This window comes from Microcaecilia unicolor, chromosome 4 (genome assembly GCF_901765095.1).
Source record: "Microcaecilia unicolor chromosome 4, aMicUni1.1, whole genome shotgun sequence".
NCBI lineage: Eukaryota > Metazoa > Chordata > Amphibia > Gymnophiona > Siphonopidae > Microcaecilia > Microcaecilia unicolor.
The window spans coordinates 175,331,401-175,351,037 of NC_044034.1; the positions used below are offsets into that span (position 1 = coordinate 175,331,401).

General features: G+C 43.9%; 1 protein-coding gene across 1 annotated transcript in view; it reads left to right on the forward strand.

Annotated features, from left to right (window-relative positions):
• Positions 1–19,637, forward strand: part of MRVI1 (murine retrovirus integration site 1 homolog) — a 188,094-nt gene that overhangs the window by 143,266 nt on the left and 25,191 nt on the right. The window contains 4 exon segments of the mRNA XM_030200986.1: positions 7,887–8,028; positions 11,712–11,761; positions 12,405–12,512; positions 19,201–19,227. Of these exon segments, the coding sequence (XP_030056846.1) occupies positions 7,887–8,028; positions 11,712–11,761; positions 12,405–12,512; positions 19,201–19,227 (327 nt within the window).

The following is a 19,637-nucleotide window of genomic DNA, read 5'->3' on the forward strand; positions in this document are numbered from 1 at the left end:
TCGGTTTCCATTATCGCCAAAAAACGGAGACGACCAACTCAACATTTAGGTCGACCATCTCTAAAGTTGACCTAAATGTTGAGATTTGGGCGTCTCCAACCATATTATCAAAACGAAAGATGGACGCCCAACTTGTTTCAATAATAGCGGTTTCCCCTCCCCTTCACCAGGACGTCCTTAGAGATGGGCGCCCTTAAAAATGGTCATCCCCGTTCGATTATGCCCCTCAATGTGTGTCAGTGTCAGTCAACAGCTAGCAAACCATCAAGACTCCTTGCGTGCTTACAAAGGGCGATTAATAGCAGGGCAAAGGAGAGGATATTGCTTTCCTGTGAAGCTTTGGCAAGGCCCAGTGCTTGCAGTTATCGTTACCTCAGTATCAGAGAGAGATTGATGAATCTGAATGAGATCAAAGAACAACTGTAAGATTCATAAGGAGCAATGGAGGGATTACTGCTTGATTAACAAAGGCTAGAAAGATGTTCACTCTGGGTAAAGGGTATAAGATAATATTTTGAAGTATGTAAGAGATCAGTTCATAAACTTATTTTGAAAATAGATGGAAATAGTAAAGCCACAGGATGAAATTGGTCATGGAAAATCAAGAAGAAAAAAATTTATAGTCTAAATGATAAGCTTTAGAATAGTGCGTCATATCTCACTGAGTTGTCTCTTACAGATATTTCTAAATAAAAGCTAGGAATATATTTAACTGCTAAAACAGTCAAATACAGGGATGTGTAAAAGAGTACAATGGGAGTCTACTTTCTAAAATTCAGAAGGTTGAACATGACGGACAAATATGTCAATTCAGTCTAAACTCTAAGGGGGGTCTTTTACTAAAGCTTAGCTCAAGTTATCTGCAACAGGGCCCATTTTATTCCTACGGGCCCTGCTGCAGATATCTCAAGCTAAGCTTTAGTTAAGGACTCCCTAAATAACTATGGATGCATGAAATAAAAATATAGAACATGACAGCCTATCTAGTCTTCCTGTCCATACCAATTGTTTAGCTCTGGTACAAACAGAGACACTGTCATACCAGGGTATAAATTATATCGTACTGATAAGGTGGATCGAATTGGTGGAGGGGTAGCTTTGTATGTTAAGGCGGGCCTTGAATTAAATAGATTGAAAATTTTGCAGGAAACAAAACACATATTGGAATCCCTATGGATTGAAATTCCATGTAAAGGGGAAAAGGACAGTGATAGGAGTGTACTACCGTCCACCTGGCCAGGATGAACAGACAGATGTAGAAATGTTATCAGAAATTAGGGAGGCTAACAAACTGGGCAACACAATAATAATGGGTGATTTCAATTACCCCGTTATTGACTGGGTAAATGTAACATCAGAGCATGCTAGGGAGGTAAAATTCCTTGACGAAATCAAGAACTGCTTTATGGAGTAACTAGTACATGATCCAACAAGAGCAGGAAAAATTCTAGACCTAGTCCTTAGTGGAGCAGGAGGTAATGGTGCTCGGGCTGCTTGATAACAGTGATCATAATATGATCAGATTTGATATCGGATTTAGAGTAAGTACACACAGGAAATCCAATACATTAGGCTTTAACTTTCAAAAAGGAGACTATGATAAAATGAGAAGAACGGTGGAAAAAAAACTTAGAGGAGCAGCTGCGAAGGTCAAAAAGTTACATCAGGCTTGGATACTGTTCAAAAATACCATCCTTGAAGCCCAGGCCAAATATACTCCGTGTATTAAAAAAGGAGGAAGGAAGACCAAACGACAGCCGGCATGGTTAAAAGTGAGGTAAAGGAAGCTGTTAGAGCTAAAAGAAAATCCTTCAGAAAATGGAAGAAGGAACCGACTGAAAATAATAAGAAACAGCATAAGCAATAGCAAGTCAAATACAAAGCACTGATAAGGAAGGCAAAGAGAGAATTTGAAAAAAAGATTGCATTGGAGGCAAAAACATATAGTAAAAATGTTTTTAGGTATATTAAAAGCAAGAAGCCGGCAAAAGAATCGGTTGGACCACAAGATGACTTAGGGGTAAAAGGGGCAATCAGGGAAGACAAAGCCATAGCGGAGAGAGTAAATGAATTCTTTGCTTCAGTCTTCACCGAGGAAGATTTGGAAGAGATACCACTGCCAGAAATGGTATTCAAAGCTGACGAGTCAGAGAAACTGAATGAGATCTTTATAAACCTGGAGGATGTAATGGTGCAATTTGACAAATTAACTTCTGAAACTATTGTTAGTAATATGTAATTTAAAATCAAGCGTGGTTCCGGAAGATTGGAGGGTGGCCAATGTACCAATTTTTTTAAAAAAGGTTCCTAAGGTGATATGGGAAATTACAGACCAGTGAGCCTGACATCGGTGCCGGGCAAGATGGTAGAGAATATTATAAAGAACAATATTACTGAGCATATTCAAAAGCATGGATTAATGAGACAAAGCCAACATGGATTTAGTGAAGGGAAAACTTGCCTCACCAATCTATTACATTTCTTTGAAGAGGTGAACAAAAAGGTGAGCCGGTCGATATTGTGTATCTGGAGTTTCAAAAGGCGTTTGACAAAGTACCTCATGAAAGTCTCCAGAGGAAATTGAAAAGTCATGGGATAGGAGGTAGTGTTCTATTGTGGATTAAAAACTGGTTAAAATACAGAAAACAAAGAGTAGGTTTAAACGGTCAGTATTCTCAATGGAGAAGGGTAGATAGTGGAGTTCCCCAGTGCTGGGACTGCTGCTTTTTAATATATTTATAAATGATCTAGAGATGGGAGTAACTAGTGAGGTAATTAAATTTGCTGGCAACACATAGTTATTCAAAGTTGTTAAATCGTGAGAGGATTGTGAAAAATTACAAGAGGACCTTACGAGACTGGGCATCTAAATGGCAGATGACTTTTAATGTGAGCAAGTGCAAAGTGATGCATGTGGGAAAGAGGAACCCGAATTATAGTTATGTAATGCAAGGTTCCACGTTAGGAGTCACTGACCGGGAAAGGGATCTAGGCATCATCGTTGATGATACGTTGAAACCCTCTGCTCAGTGTGCAGCAGCCGCTAAGAAAGCAAATAGAATGTTAGGAATTATTAGGAAAGGAATGGAAAACAAAAATGAGGACATTATAATGCCTTTGTATCGCTCCATGGTGCAACTGCACCTCGAATATTGTGTTCAATTCTGGTCACCACATCTCAAAAAATATATAGTGGAATGAGAAAAGGTACAGAGAAGGGTGACGGAAACGATAAAGGAGATGGGACGACTTCCCTATGAGTAAAGGCTAAAGCGGCTAGGGATCTTCAACTTGGAGAAAAGGCGGCTGAGAGGAGATATGTTAGAGGTCTATAAAATAATGAGTGAACGGGTAAATTTGAATCACTTGTTTACTCTTTCCAAAAATACTAGGACTAGGGGGCATGCAATGAAGGTAGAAAGTAGTAAATTTAAAACGAATATGAGAAAATATTTCTTCACTCAACATGTAATTAAACTCTGGAATTCGTTGCCAGAGAATGTAGTAAAAGTGGTTAGCTTAGCAGGGTTTAAAAAAGGTTTGGCTGGCTTCCTAAAGGAAAAGTCCGTATACCATTATTAAAATGGACTTGGGGAAAATCCACTGCTTATTTTTAGAATAAGCAGCATAAAATGTATTGTACTGTTTAGGGATCTTGCCAGGTACTTGTGACCTGGATTGGCCACTGTTGGAAACAGGATGCTAGGCTTGATGGACATAAGTACATAAGCACTGCCACGCTGGGAAAAGACCAAAGGTCCATCAAGCCCAGCACTGTCTCCGACAGCGGCCAATCCAGGCCCCAAGAACCTGGCAAAAACCCAAAATTTAATAACGATCAATGGACTTTTCCTTCAGGAATCTGTCCAGACCCCCTTTAAACTCAGCAAGGTCAGCTGCCATCACTACCTTCTCCGGCAACGAGTTCTGGTTTCTCCCAGTATGGCAATACTTATGTACTTATTCTGTGTTTGTGCCATGCTTTATTGAATTTGGATACTGTCATCATCTCCACAGTCTCCACTGTGAGCTGTTCCATTCATCCAACACCTTTCTGTAAAGAAACGTTTCTTTGGATCACACCCAAGTCTCCTGTATGTTTATATCTTGGAGGTATTTAAATGTCTCTATCACATTTCCCTTATCTTGCCTTTCCTCCAAGGTACACATATTGAGGTCTTTATGTCTATTCCCATATACTTTACAATAAAGACCTCTGACCAATTTAGTAGTTGCCCTATTGACCATATACATCATTTCCATCTGGTTTATATCCTTTTGAAGGTGCAGTCTCCAAAACTTTACACTGTATGCCAAATGACTCCTACCAGAGATGCATGCAGAGGCAATATCATCTCCACTTTTCCTCTGGCCATTTCTTGTGCTATACATCCATGCATCTTTCTAGATTTTGCCATCACCTTAACTACTTTTAAAATGATCAGATACGATCACCTGCAGGTCCCGTTCTTCTTTCAGGCATGGAACTTCATCCCTTATACTGTTCTGTTCCCTTGGGTTTTTGAAGCCCAAATGCAAGACCCTGCATTTTTTACCATTAAATCTTAGCTGCCATACTCTAGACCATTCCTTAGGTTTTGCTAGATCTGTCCTCATGATTTCTCCACTTTCCAGGGTGTCTATCCTGTTGCAGATTTTGGTATCATCTGCAAAAAAGACAAACTTTCCTGATAGTCCTTCCAGAATATCATTCACAAAAATATTTTAAAAATCAGAATAAGGACCCCTTTCCTCAGAGTAAACTCTATTTAGTAACTACCCTTTGTTGCCTCCCGGCCTCAGTGCTGTAAGCACTGCATTAGAACGCTGCACTATGCTCCAGCATACAGCTTTCTAACATACTTGCTAAAAATATATATTTACTTCCAGTTCAGTAAACTGATGGCAAGCAAATTACAACAGTGTTAAAAAGTATGCACTTTCAGAAAAAAAACAGAACACATTGCTGTGGTAAAATACAGCTATTTGCATGGGGAGTAAAATATCTCCCTTCCTGTCAGAGCATGAGCAGGGATTAGCTCACACACTGACAGGAAGACAGATATATATTAAAAAACAACAAAGCTCAAATCCTCAGACCACCCCTCCCAGAACCACCCAACTGAAGTTCCCTGCTGACCCCACAGAAAATATCTGGTGGTCCTGTTGTCCTTGGTCCCTAACCCCCCACCCCACAAATTTACCTGGTGGCCATGGGGCCCCATCCCCTTATTCCAATCACCAAAATTACCCCCAGGAGCCCAAGTAGAACCCCCCAAGACCACCTTAACAGTCAGCATGCAGGAGCATTACACATTTGCACCTGCCTCCACAACCATCATCTTGAAAAATGGCAACGCCTGACCACATGTGGCATACTGGGATGTACCTTGCTGGGTCAGTTCTGCCAAATAAGAAAATCATCACCTTATCTGACAGACTGATGGTGGAGATGGCAATGATCTCCTTATTTGACAGGCTGATCCCATACAGTGCGTCCTGGGTCAGGCGCCACCATTTTTCAAGATGGCAACGAGGAGGCAGCGGTAAGTGAGCATTTTTCCGGTCTCCCAACTCAGAGGGTCAGAGGGGGGGGGGGTGCTAGGTTTGAGGAGTATTAGGTGGCCACGAGCTCTCAGGTTATTTCTACTACTACTACTACTATTAAACACTTCTATTGCGCTACTAGACTTACATAGTAACATAGTAACATAGTAGATGACGGCAGAAAAAGACCTGCATGGTCCATCCAGTCTGCCCAAGACAAACTCATATGTGTATACCTTACCTTGAATTTGTACCTGTCCTTTTCAGGGCACAGACCATATAAGTCTGCCCAGCAGTATTTCCCGCCTCTCAACCACCAGTCCCGCCTCCCATCACCGGCTCTGGTACAGACCGTATAAGTCTGCCCTCCCCTATCCTCGCCTCCCAACCACCACCCCCTCTTCCCCCCAACTGTACAACAGAGCTTACAATCTAAATTGGACAGACGAACAGACAGTTAGGGGTGGGGAAATTGCAGTGGTAGGGGTGATAAGTGAGGGTGTTGAGTAAGAGAGTCATGGTTAGGAGTCGAAAGCAGTAGCAAAGAGGTGGGCTTTAAGCCTAGACTTGAAGACAGCCAGAGACTGAGCCTGACGTACTGGCTCAGGGAGTCTATTCCAGGCATAGGGAGCAGCGAGATAGAAGGAACGGAGCCAGGAGTTAGCAGTGGGGGAGAAGGGGTACGACAGGAGACATTTACCCAGCGAACGGAGTTCACGGGGAGGAGTATAGGGAGAGATGAGAGCGGAAAGGTACTGAGGAGCTGTGGAGTGGATGCACTTGTAGGTCAAAAGGAGAAGTTTGAACCGTATGCGGAAGCGGATAGGGAGCCAATGAAGCGACTTGAGGAGAGGGCTAACGTGAGTATAGCGACTCTGGCAGAATATAAGACGCGCAGCAGAGTTTTGGACAGATTGAAGAGGAGATAGATGGCTGAGCGGGAGACCAGCGAGAAGCAAATTGCAGTAGTCTAGGCGAGAGGTGATAAGGGTGTGGGTAAGGGTTTCTGGTGATTTCAGGTACCTGGGAGTCCCAGGCCACCTTGGAGGTCAAGGTGTGGGGTTGGAGACAAGGGGATCATGGGTCACATCTCTTTACTGTTTGTTATCTTGTAATTAATATATGTTTCTCTATTGTTTGAATTCATTTTTATATTTGTATTTTATAAATATTTTGCCTTTCCTTTTTGCACAATTACATGGGCCATCAGGACTGACATTTAGGAACATAAGAATAGCCATTCTGGGTCAGACCAATGGTCCATCTAGTCCAGTATCATGTTACCAACAGTGGCCAATCCAGGTCACAAGTACCTGGCAGAAACTCAAATAGTAGCAACATTCCATGCTACCAATCCCAGGGCAAGAAGTGAATTCCCCATGTCTATCTCAATAGCATACTATAGACTTTTCCTCCAGGAACTTGGCCAAACCTTTTTTAAACCCAGATATGCTAACCACTGTTACCACATCCTCTGGCAACAAGTTCTGGAGCCTAACTATTCATTGAGTGAAAAAATATTTCCTCCTGTTTGTTTTAAAAATATTTCCATGTAACTTCATTGAGTGTCCCCTGGTCTTTGTACTTTTTGAAAGGGTAAAAAAAATTGATTCACTTCTACTTGTTCTACACCACTCAAGATTTTGTAGAACTCAATCATATCCCCCCTCAGTTGTCTCTTTCCCAAGCTGAAGAGCCCTAACCTCTATAGTCTTTCCTCATATGAGAGGAGTTCCATCGCCTTTATCATTTTGGTCACTCTACTTTGAACCTTTTATAAATTCTGCTATATCTTTTTTGAGATACGGCAACCAGCATTGGACGCAATACTCAAAATGAGGTTGCACCATGGAACAGGACAGAAACATTATAATATTCTTGGTCTTATTTACCATCCCATTCCTAATAATTCCTAGCATCCTGTTTGCTTTTTTTTTTTTTTTAATCTGAAGATAAATAGTGAGGTTGTTAGGAAAAGAGTATTAGATTTAAAAAGAAGAACTTGGTAAAAGAATATTGTAACTATAGACTGAAAACCAAAACCCCCACCCCCATGGTGGATTGTGATCCAAGACTGGATTAAATTGGTCTAGAAAATCAGGATACATTATTATTAGTATCACAGAAGATAGGCAAGGTTCCGGTTTATATAGAAGAATGTGAATTCTTTTGAAACTCATTCAAAAACAAGTGTATCATCTAAGATACATGAATATTATAAATGTGCTTGCATGGATAATCAACTTATTGAATTTGCATACTGGTACTGAGTGCATTACAAATATGTGGATTTGATAAAAGAAAAACATTTCATGTCTCTCTCTTTACTCTCACCATAGGAAAAACGTATGTCCAAAGCTACCGAGGTCATGATGCAGTACGTGGAGAATTTAAAGAGAACTTATGAAAAGGATCATGCGGAGCTAACTGAATTCAAGAAACTGGCAAATCAGAATTCTAGCAGAAATTATGGTGCAGCAGGTAATAAAAATGCTAAGAAATTCTATAACCTAGGGCCAGATTTAGATAGTAACATAGTAAATGACGGCAGATAAAGACCGGCATGGTCCATCCAGTCTGCCCAAAAGTCACATTCATTATCAAATTGTTATTGAACCAACAATACAATAATTATAACAGTTTACTCGCTAAGTTACACTTTGCGATGTCTTCCCCTGAGATATACAGCACCTGCACTCAAAGCATATGATATGAATGTGGTATAAAATTCACATACATGTCATGATTTGTGCCAAGAAGTAACAGGTATGTGTCATGATTTGCACCAAGAAGTCCACAAACCAACACAGAGAGGGTTCGAAGTACAGAACAAAGTCCAAGTAGCCAAGAAAAAGCACTAGGATCCTTCAAAATTGGGACACAGATCATTTAATCATATGACTTGAACATCAATCTTTCTTTAATGACCCAACACGGGCCGTGTTTCGGCGCACAGCGCCTGCATCAGGGTTCCTATATGATTGTAGAAAAAACAGCTACAAAGCTTGATGCACAAAAATGGAAATCTGTCCCCGCACATGGCAGACTAAACAATTCTTCATGCTCCACACAATTGGAGCAAAACAGTCCTTTGCATTTGCGCCAAGAAGTGGCAGTTAAGTGTCATGATTTGCACAAAGAATGGCAGTTAGATGTCACGATTTGCACCAAGAAGTGGCAGTTACATGTGTAAATGCTAGGAACTATTCTATAAACAGTACCAAGTTGCATAGCACGCATCTGCAAGGGAGGAATTAATGTGATCAGAGCATGGGCGTGTCATGGGTGTGTTGAGAAGCATGTGCAATTTATAGAATACTATTGGTTGTGTGCATTGCATAGCACACTTAGTTGCATCAACTTACACCAGCCATTGACACAACATAAGTTGGTGTGCCTAACTTTTGTCATGCCAAAGCAGCTTTGCGCTAAAATCCCATAATGGTTAAGGTTCACCTTTAAGCCATCATAGAACTGGTGCTAAGCGTGCTCCTTTGTAGCACCTAAAATGAGGTGCCAATTTATAGAATTGCGCCCTGAGAGCATATGAACTGACATAGAGGAGCATAATCGAATGTGAACGCCCATCTCCATGGGCGTCTATGTCCGAGAACAGGTACGTGAAGGGGCAGGACAGACTGTATTTTTGAAAAAAATGGCCACCCATCTTTTTTTATATATAATACTGTTTGTGCCCGGCAAATGCATCAGATTTGTGCGGATTTGAGCTGGGCGGTTTTGTTTTTCAGCGATAATGGAAACCGAAGACGCCCAGCTCAAAAATGAACAAATCCAAGGCGTTTGGTTGTGGAAGGGGCCAGGATTCATAGTGCAGTGGTCCCCCTCACATGCCAGGTGTTAAGACGGGGCTTCTCCTCCTGCTCTCCAGCAGGCCTCACTAGCTTGTGGCTCCTGAGCAGGACTCCGGCCGTTCTCTTCCCAGCACCCTGAACACACCAACCTTCAGGATCCAAGGTCCCTTGTTCACTCAGGGTAACCTTGCTCTTAATATGCAAATTAGATGTAGATTAGACAGTTCTAAACAACAGCATATTCATCAGGCAGCTCTTTATTCCAGCCCCCTGGGCACACTTCTTCCAGCTTAAACACTTCCACAGCAATCTCCCCACTGAGCCCTCACACACAGACACCTGGGCTCAGTGCTAACAGCCCCTCTGGCCTGAACAGGATGTTCTTCCCTCACTCTGAGGGTACAGCTCTGTCCTCCAGCCCCTGGCTGCTAGTTCCTTGTTCTTAATAAATAGCTCTATTTGAACACAGTCCACCAAAAGTCCACAGAGTTCAGCCAGTACCTTCAAGGGGATCTTCTTCCCCCAGCTACCACGTCTCCAGCTCCTCTCTCCTCTCCTTCACCACTGAGGCAGGTATAAGGTGGTTAATTAGCTTCTCCACCCCTTTAGGTTCTTCCCCCTAATTCCAGGCAGACCTAGCCCATAACCACCTACACCTGTTTCCAGCCCAGGACTCTCCTTGGTTCTAGCAACCTCCACCTGGACATTCCCCTACTGGCTCCCTCTAGTGACTCATCCTGGACATTCCCCCCCCCCCCCCCCCCCCCATTTCTATGGGATCTGCGCCATCTAGTGGCCTACCCAGGATAGGACAGCCCCTTATTCTTCACACAGGACACCAACCGGGCACCCTAGGGGGCACTTGTAACAATTAAAAAAAAAGTCAAATACCTCCCAAGTCCATAGCTCCCTTCCTTTGGGTGCTGAGCCCCTCAATCCCCCCCCAAAACCCACTGCCCACAACTCTACACCATTACCATAGCCCTTATGGCTGAAGGGGGGCACCTACAGGTGGGTACAGTGGGTTTTGGGGGCAGTTTGGAGGGTTCCCATTTACCACCACAAGTGTAATAGGTAGGGGGGGATGGGACTGGGTCCACCTGCCTGACGTCCACTGCACCCACTAACAACTGCTCCAGGGACCTGCATACTGCTGTGATGGAGCTGGGTATGGCATTTGACGGTGGCATACAGGATGGAAAAAAAAGTTGTTAAAGTTGTTTTTTTTGGTGGGAGGGGGTTAGTGACCACTGGGGGAGTCAGAGGTGGTCATCCCCGATTCCCTCCAGTGGTCATCTGGTCATTTAGGGCACTTTTTTGGGACTTGTTCGTGAAAAAAAGGGTCCAAAAAAAGTGACCTAAATTTGCGCTAAAAACGCCTTTGTTTTTTCGATTATCGGCCGAAGGCACCCATCTCTTCTCAGCCGATAAACACACCCCAGTCCCGCCCTTACCATACCTCCGACATGCCCCCGTCAACTTTGTTCATTCCCGCGATGGAGTGCAGTTGAAGACGCCCAAAATCGGCTTTCGATTATACCGATTTGGATGCCTTTGCAAGATGGGCGCCTATCTCCCGATTTGGGTTGAAATCTGGGCGCCCATCACTTTCGAAAATAAGGCTGATACTCTTATTAAAGTTATGATTGACACCAAAGTGAAAATACTTATTTGAGCCTCATGTGCAGAAGTGAAGGTCTGTCCAGACCTTTCAGTTCTTTCCTATGAAATTAGGTGAGAAGCAGAAAGGAAACTGTGAACCATCAGACCTGGTCATTGGCAGGGTCATAGCCACGAGTGGGCATGGGTAGGCTGTGGCCCCTCCACTTTGGAATCAGGCCCACCCAGTCAGAGGCAGTGGCTTACCAAGGGCAGGCTGGAGGGGGCAGTCTATTCCAGGTGCACGCAACAAGGGGGTGCAAGGAGCAACTGCACGGCTGTCATCTCCGCCGGTTCCCTACTCCTTCTGACATTACTTCATGTTCCGGGGCAGGGAAGCGGTAGAGCCGACAGCCGTGCGACTGCTCCCTGCACCCCCAGGAGGTAAGAGCTATGTGCTTGGGGAGGGAGAGTGGAGGTGATGTGCCTGGGGAGTTGTGATTTGCAGGGTGGTGGGTGATGTGCTGGGGGGGCACCGCGGTGATCCGCCCCGGGTGGCAGCTGGCCTAGGAACATCATTGGGCAGAGGAACAGGCCAATGACAAAAGAATAGAAAGAGATATCAACATCTGCACTATCCATTGCCTACTCATCTTAACCTTAGACCCCCACTATGCCTCTGGTTGGTGGAGGCTGTTCCCAAGTCCATTTAATACCTAACCTTTCATCTCCCCTTTTCTTATTCTAAAACAGATGATGGAGTACCTCGGTCATCCAGATCCATGTCTCTAACACTGGGAAAGGTAGAGTATTAGATTTATTGAATTTTTGATACAATTGACCATTAGGAGAAAATGTTATAACCGCATGCTCACATTAAAAGTACAGACATACTTTTTTCTGTGTAGACTTTGCCATATTTACAAAGCACAGTTTATAGAATAACGCTTTTACTGGCACTGAATTCTTTGGTGTCATATATAGAATTCACCCCTAAGCGCTATTGTATGATCTTATCATGCAACTCACATAGCATGCAAATGGAATAGGGATGTTCACATGGGCGTCTCTAATACTTACACATCCATATTGTAGAATACTGTCATATATGTGCTGAAGTGCCACATTTAAGGGTGCACATTTACATCTGCCATGGACATGACATAAGCAGGCACACCTGACTTACACTAGTGTTCTATAATGAAATCTGGGTGCCCAAATGCCATCTTAGAATTTGCACTTGGCATGCTGCATGGCACCCTTTATTGAATTGTCTCCAATGTGAATTTTCCCCTTTTTAATAGCTGTAATTTATGCACATTTCAGGTAAGCATCCTGTTATAAAATTATCTTTATTGTATATTGGATTTTTGTGAAATAGCTCTCTTCAGAATTCCAAATTTTATAATGCAAAGCAGTATAGCACATTGTGTGTCCTTTTCATAGAATATGCCTCGTAGAAGAGTGAGTGTTGCTGTTGTTCCCAAATTCAACTTATTAAACATTTCTGGCCATTCAGCTAATACATCACCACTACCTACATTATCATCTCTGGTAAGTACTTAATCTCATCAAAAACCAAGATTCAACATTATTATTCACTTGATTTACTTCATAAGGTAGTTAGGTTACATATTTTTGAAAGGACAGAACATGTGAAACATTTTTGAATTTTGATCCTACAGTTGAGTCTAAGGGCCCGATATTTAGACCACAGGAGTTAGCCCAGCTAACTCCCACTGTCGGCGCTTAGCCCAGATATTCACTGCTGGGCCATTTCCAGTGACCCGCATTGAATATTCAGTTTATTTTTGGCCAGTTCAAACTTAACTGGCCAAGCTGATATTCAGCACTGGCTGGTTAAGTTTGAACTGGCCAAAGGTAGGCCTGGTATATACACAGCCAAATATGGCTGCCAAACTTAGTTGTTCAGTCAATGAAAATTGGAGCTAACCGGCTATGCTGTGTGACATAGCCGATGAATGGGCTAGCTGCTAACTGGCAATATTCAGTGGGAGACAGCCAGTTAAATAGCCAGTTGAATATCGGGGGGTAGATATCCGCACTTCACATAATGGAATCTATGGGATTAATGTGTTTGCTGTTCTTGTGACAAATAGATAAATCCTGACTCAAGGTGGCAAAGTTGTATAGTGTCACAAATAGTGGAGATTCTGTTCATTTTTGTCATGAGTTTGATCAGTTTTCGTTGCCTCTTTTGTTCAGGAAGATAGACATCAACTAGTGTCCATGGCATTGCACCAGGAATGAAACTAGGTAAATTAGATAGACCGAGTGCTCTTTATCTATCACCATATTCCTTGTTTAAAATATTTGTATCTCTGCTGGAGAACTGAACTTGGTAGATCTTCATATCTATTGTTATCTAATTAGCTTCCAATTTAATTTCATTTTGAATAAAATGGGTTCATATAATTAATTTGATCAGAAAAAAAAAACCTTCAAGAAGTAGCTGATACAAACCAGAATAGTGCATTTTTATATATTTACATAGTTAATTTGTTTCAAAGAAGACATTTACTCTGTCAAAATGAACCTTCCTTAAAGTACATCATCCACACCACCACACCATCTCTACTGTCCTCCTTCTCCTTCCTAGCTCTCAACCTTCAGCACCTCCTTCCTGCCATGAACCCTTCCCCATTCCTCCTAAGCACATCCCGTCTTTGTTGCCCTACCTCCCCCACCCTCCTCCGCACTCTCTTGCTCCTTTTCCTGCTATCCGCGTGAGACATCAATCCCAACCCAGGTCCCCCACACCTGTCCTCGTCCTCGTCTCATCCATGCAAACATTTCCGCGATGTCTCCAATCTCATCTCTATTCCCCTCCTTCCCCCTCCTCCCTCCCCTTCTCGTGTGCCCTGTGGAATGCCCGCTCGGTCTGCAACAAACTTTCCTTCACCCATGATCTTTTCATCTCCCGTTCCCTTCAAGTGCTCGCCCTAACTGAAACCTGGCTCACCCCCGACGACTCTGCCTCAGTCGCGGCCCTATGCCATGGAGGTTATCTCTTCTCCCATTCTCCCCGCCCAGTTGGCCGCAGCGTCGGGTTACTACTTTCGCCCTCCTGCAGTTTTCAACCTCTCCTCCTACCGCAGTCTCACTGCTTCTCATCCTTTGAAGTTCACTCCATCCGTCTATTCTACCCGCTGCCACTCAAAGTTGCAGTCATTTACCGCCCCCCTGATAAGTCCCTCTCTTCCTTCCTTACCGACTTCGATGCCTGGCTCTCTGTTTTTCTTGAGCCCTCATCCCCATCCCTCATTCTTGGAGACTTTAACATACACACTGATGACCCATTCGACTCTTATGCTTCTCAGTTCCTCACTCTAACCTCCTCCTTCAACCTCCAACTGAGCTCCACCACCCCTACTCACCAATCTGGCCACTGTCTTGACCTCGTCCTCTCCTCTACCTGCTCACCCTCCTCTCTCTGACCATCACCTGATCACCTTCACACTTCATCACCTTCCCCCTCAGTCCCGCCCAACACTAACCACTACTTCCAGGAATCTCCAGGCTGTCGACCCTCCCACCTTATCCTCTAGTATCTCTAATCTCCTCCCTTCCATCATGTCCTCCGAGTCTATCGACAAGGCTGTCTCCACTTACAATGCCACTCTCTCCTCTGCACTGGACACCCTTGCACCATCCATCTCCTGTCCCACAAGGCATACTAATCCCCAGCCCTGGCTGACTCCTTGCACCCGATACCTTCCTGATACCTTCGCTCCTGCGCCCGATCGGCTGAATGCCTCTGGAGGAAATCTCGCACCCATACTGATTTCATTCATTACAAATTCATGCTATCCTCCTTCCAGTCCTCCCTATTCCTCGCCAAATAAGACTATTACACCCAGTTGATTAATTCCCTCAGCTCTAACCCTCCTCGTCTCTTCGCCACCCTTAACTCCCTCCTCAAAGTGCCCTCCGCTCCCACCCTCCCTCACTCTCTCCTCAATCACTGGCTGATTACTTCCGCGACAAGGTGCAGAAGATCAACCTCAAATTCACCACCAAACCATCTCCTCCTCTTCACCCTTTAACCCACTCCCTCAACCAACCAACCCAGGCCTCCTTCTCCTCTTTTCCTGATATCACCGAAGAGGAAACTGGCCATCTTCTTTCCTCCTCAAAATGTTCCTCTGACCCCATCCCCACCAACTTACTCAACACCATCTCTCCTACTGTCACTTCCCCCCATCTGCAATATCCTCAACCTCTCTCTCTCCACTGCAACTGTCCCTGACACCTTCAAGCATGCTGTAGTCACACCACTCCTCAAAAAAACCATCACTTGACCCTACCTGTCCCTCGAACTACCGCCCAATTTCCCTCCTACCCTTCCTCTCCAAGATACTTGAACGCCGTTCATAGCCGTTGCCTTGATTTTCTCTCCTCTCATGCCATCCTCGATCCGCTTCAATCCGGCTTTCACCCTCACACTCGACAGAAACGGCACTATCTAAAGTCTGCAATGACCTGTTCCTTGCCAAATCCAAAGGCCACTACTCCATCCTTATCCTCCTCGACCTATCCGCCACTTTTGATACTGTCAAACACAATTTACTTGTTGCCACACTGTCCTCATTTGGGTTCCAGGGCTCTGTCCTCTCCTGGTTCTCCTCTTATCTCTTCCACTGTACCTTCAGAGTACATTCTCATGGTTCTTCCTCCACCCCCATCCCGCTCTCTGTTGGAGTTCCTCAGGGATCCATCCTTGGACCCCTCCTTTTTTCAATCTACACCTCTTCCCTGGGCTCCCTGATCTCATTTCATGGTTTCCAATATCATCTTTATGCCGACGACACCCAGCTTTATCTCTCCACACCAGACATCACTGCAGAAACCCAGGCCAAGGTATCGGCCTGCTTATCTGACATTGCTGCCTGGATGTCCAACCGCCGCCTGAAACTGAACATGGCCAAGACCGAGCTTATTGTCTTCCCACCCAAACCCACTTCTCCTCTCCCTCTACTCTTTATCTCAGTTGATAACACCCTCATCCTCCCCGTCTCATCTGCCCGCAACCTCGGTGTCATCTTCAACTCCTCCCTCTCCTTCTCTGCCCATATCCAGCAGATAGCCAAGACCTGTCGCTTCTTCCTCTATAACATTAGCAAAATTTGCCCTTTCCTCTCTGAGCACACCACCCGTACTCTCATCCACTCTCTCATTACCTCTCGCCTTGACTACTGCAACCTACTCCTCACTGGCCTCCCACTTAGCCATCTATCCCCCCTTCAGTCCGTTCAGAACTCTGCTGCATGTCTTATCTTCCGCCTGGACCGAAATACTCATATCACCCCTCTCCTCAAGTCACTTCACTGGCTTCCAATTAGGTTCCTCATACAGTTCAAACTTCTCCTACTAACCTACAAATGCACTCGATCTGCAGCCCCTCCCTTCCTCTCTACCCTCATCTCCCCCTACGTTCCTACCCGTAACCTCCGCTCTCAAGACAAATCCCTTCTCCAGTACCGCCAACTTCAGTACCCTTCTCCACCACCGCCAACTCCAGGCTCCGCCCTTTCTGCCTCGCCTCACCCCATGCTTAGAATAAACTCCCTGAGCCCATTCGCCAGGCCCCCTCCCTGCCCATCTTCAAATCCTTGCTCAAAGCCCACCTCTTCAATGTCGCCTTCAGTACCTAACCACCATACCTCTATTCAGGAAATCTAGACTGCCCAAACTTGACATTTCGTCCTTTAGATTGTAAGCTCCTTTGAGCAGGGACTGTACAGCGCTGCGTAACCCTAGTAGCGCTCTAGAAATGTCAAGTAGTAGTAGTCAAGTAGTAGTAGTACATGCTGGGACTAAGTCTATGGCTCAGGGCTGTAGTGCTGTGCACTATGGTGTGGAAGATCTGGATCAGAATCCCCCATCTGTTCAGAGTGATGGGGCACAGATATGCTCAGATTGGTGGAGCATGAGAAGATGGCTATAACCCCAACTAACCAAAGAGATGTGCTTTGGGAAAGATACCTTCCAATTCTGCAGGTGTATCTGCAAAATACAAAGGAGAAAGTACAAACACTGGGGTAATTTGTTTGTCATGATCCAAATGAAGGCAAATAACCTTGATGGATTTTCTTCGATGAGGTTCTACACATTTTAAAAAATCCCTTTTTTTAGGTCTTCATAATGGTAGTTGGAGCAAAGCCCTAGATCACAGCTAGCAGTTATAATCTCCCCTAATAACTGGATCATTTTACACATTCAGTTCCCATGTGAAAGGATAAACTAAACAAACACAGCTCTTAGAATGTATTCGGTTTCAGCTAAATTCAATGGTGTAAATGAATGTCAAAAATTGTAGAATCAATGTTTGGATTTATCAGTCACAGTCCTGCTCAGCTAAACACAATCAATTACATAAAACACAACTCAGTATAGCCATCCTGATTCTATAATACAGCAGTACTTTATACATTACTCACATGGGTGGCCAATATAACGCCGATTTTTAAAAAAGGTTCCAGGGGAGATCCGGGAAATTACAGACCGGTGAGTCTGATGTCAGTGCCGGGGAAAATGGTAGAGGCTATTATCAAAAACAAAATTACAGAGCACATCCAAGGACATGGATTACTGAGACCAAGTCAGCACGGCTTTTGTGTGGGGAAATCTTGCCTGACCAATTTACTTCAATTCTTTGAAGGAGTAAACAAACATGTGGACAAAGGGGAGCCTGTTGATATTGTGTATCTGGATTTTCAAAAGGCTTTTGACAAGGTACCTAATGAAAGGCTACACAGTAAATTGGAGGGTCATGGGATAGGAGGAAATGTCCTATTGTGGATTAAAACTGGTTGAAGGATAGGAAACAGAGAGTGGGGTTAAATAGGCAGTATTCACAATGGAGAAGGGTAGTTAATGGGGTTTCCTCAGGGGTCTGTGCTAGGACCGCTGCTTTTTAATATATTTATAAATTATTTAGAGATGGGAGTAACTAGTGAGGTAATTAAATTTGCTGATGACACAAAGTTATTCAAAGTCGTTAACTCGCGACAGGATTGTGAAAAATTACAGAAGGACCTTACAAGACTGGGTGGCTAAATGGCAGATGACGTTTAATGTGAGCAAGTGCAAGGTGATGCATGTGGGAAAAAAGAACCCGAATTATAGCTACGTCATGCAAGGTTCCACGTTAGGAGTTACGTACCAAGAAAGGGATCTGGGTGTCGTCGATAATACACTGAAACCTTCTGCTCAGTGTGCTGCTGCGGCTAGGAAAGCGAATAGAATGTTGGGTATTATTAGGAAAGGTATGGAAAACAGGTGTGAGGATGTTATAATGCCGTTGTATTGCCCCATGGTGCGACCGCACCTTGAGTATTGTGTTCAATTCTTGTCGCCGCATCTCAAGAAAGATATATTAGAATTGGAAAAGGTGCAGTGAAGGGCGACTAAAATGATAGCGGGGATGGGACGACTTCCCTATGAAGAAAGACTAAGGAGGCTAGGGCTTTTCAGCTTGGAGAAGAGACAGCTGAGGGGAGACATGATAGAGGTATATAAAATAATGAGTGGAGTGGAACAGGTGGATGTGAAGCGTCTGTTCACGCTTTCCAAAAATACTAGGACTAGGGGGCATGCGATGAAACTGCAGTGTAGTAAAATTAAAACAAATTGGAGAAATTTTTCTTCACCCAACGTATAATTAAACTCTGGAATTCATTGCAGGAGAACGTGGTGAAGGCAGTTAGCTTGGCAGAGTTTTAAAAGGGGTTAGACGGTTTCCTAAAGGACAACTCCATAAACCACTACTAAATGGACTTAGGAAAAATCCACAGTTCCAGGAATAACATGTATAGAATGTTTGTACGTTTGGGAAGCTTGCCAGGTGCCCTTGGCCTGGATTGGCCGCTGTCGTGGACAGGATGCTGGGCTCGATGGACCCTTGGTCTTTTCCCAGTGTGGCATTACTTATGTACTTATAAGCTAATCACTAAAACTCCTAATATACAATCTACAAAATCATGGAATCCCTTCTCTCCTAACCATATCAATACAATTTAGTCTATACACACTCCAGGGCATCTTCAGCTCTAAAATACCTACTATTCAGCTTACAAATAGAGGGCCTTGTTTACTAAGCCATGCTAGAGGCGCATTAGCATTTTTAGTGCACACTAAGCATTTATTTATTTATTATCTCATTTGTACCCCACAGTTTCCCAACAGTGTCAGGCTCAATGTGGCTTACAATGCACCACAGAGGCAGACACCAATGCAGTAAAACGAAGCTAATACAGCAGAAACCTACAAGAGATAATGGGGAAGAGTAGGAATGGACAGAAGGTGAAGGGAAACTTTGAGGGAAGAGGGAAAGGGAGATGTGTCCAAATGTCTCTAGATCGATGTTAACCATGTAGATGCCTATAACATTCCTATGGGGGTCTACATGGTTAGTACACGCTAATTTTTAGCATGTGCTAAAAATGCTAGTGCACCTTAGTAAACAGGGCCCATAAATTCTAAAATAACCTTAAGCATAGGTTATGCAGTTTGCCTTTCCTTTATCACTCTTTGCATCAAATTTACTGAGGGACTTGCATGGGTTTCCTAGGTTTATCTGGGGTAGCATCTTATTTCAAGAATGTGTACATATACTGTCACATTTGACAAAATATGAAACGACATACCAGGATGTTG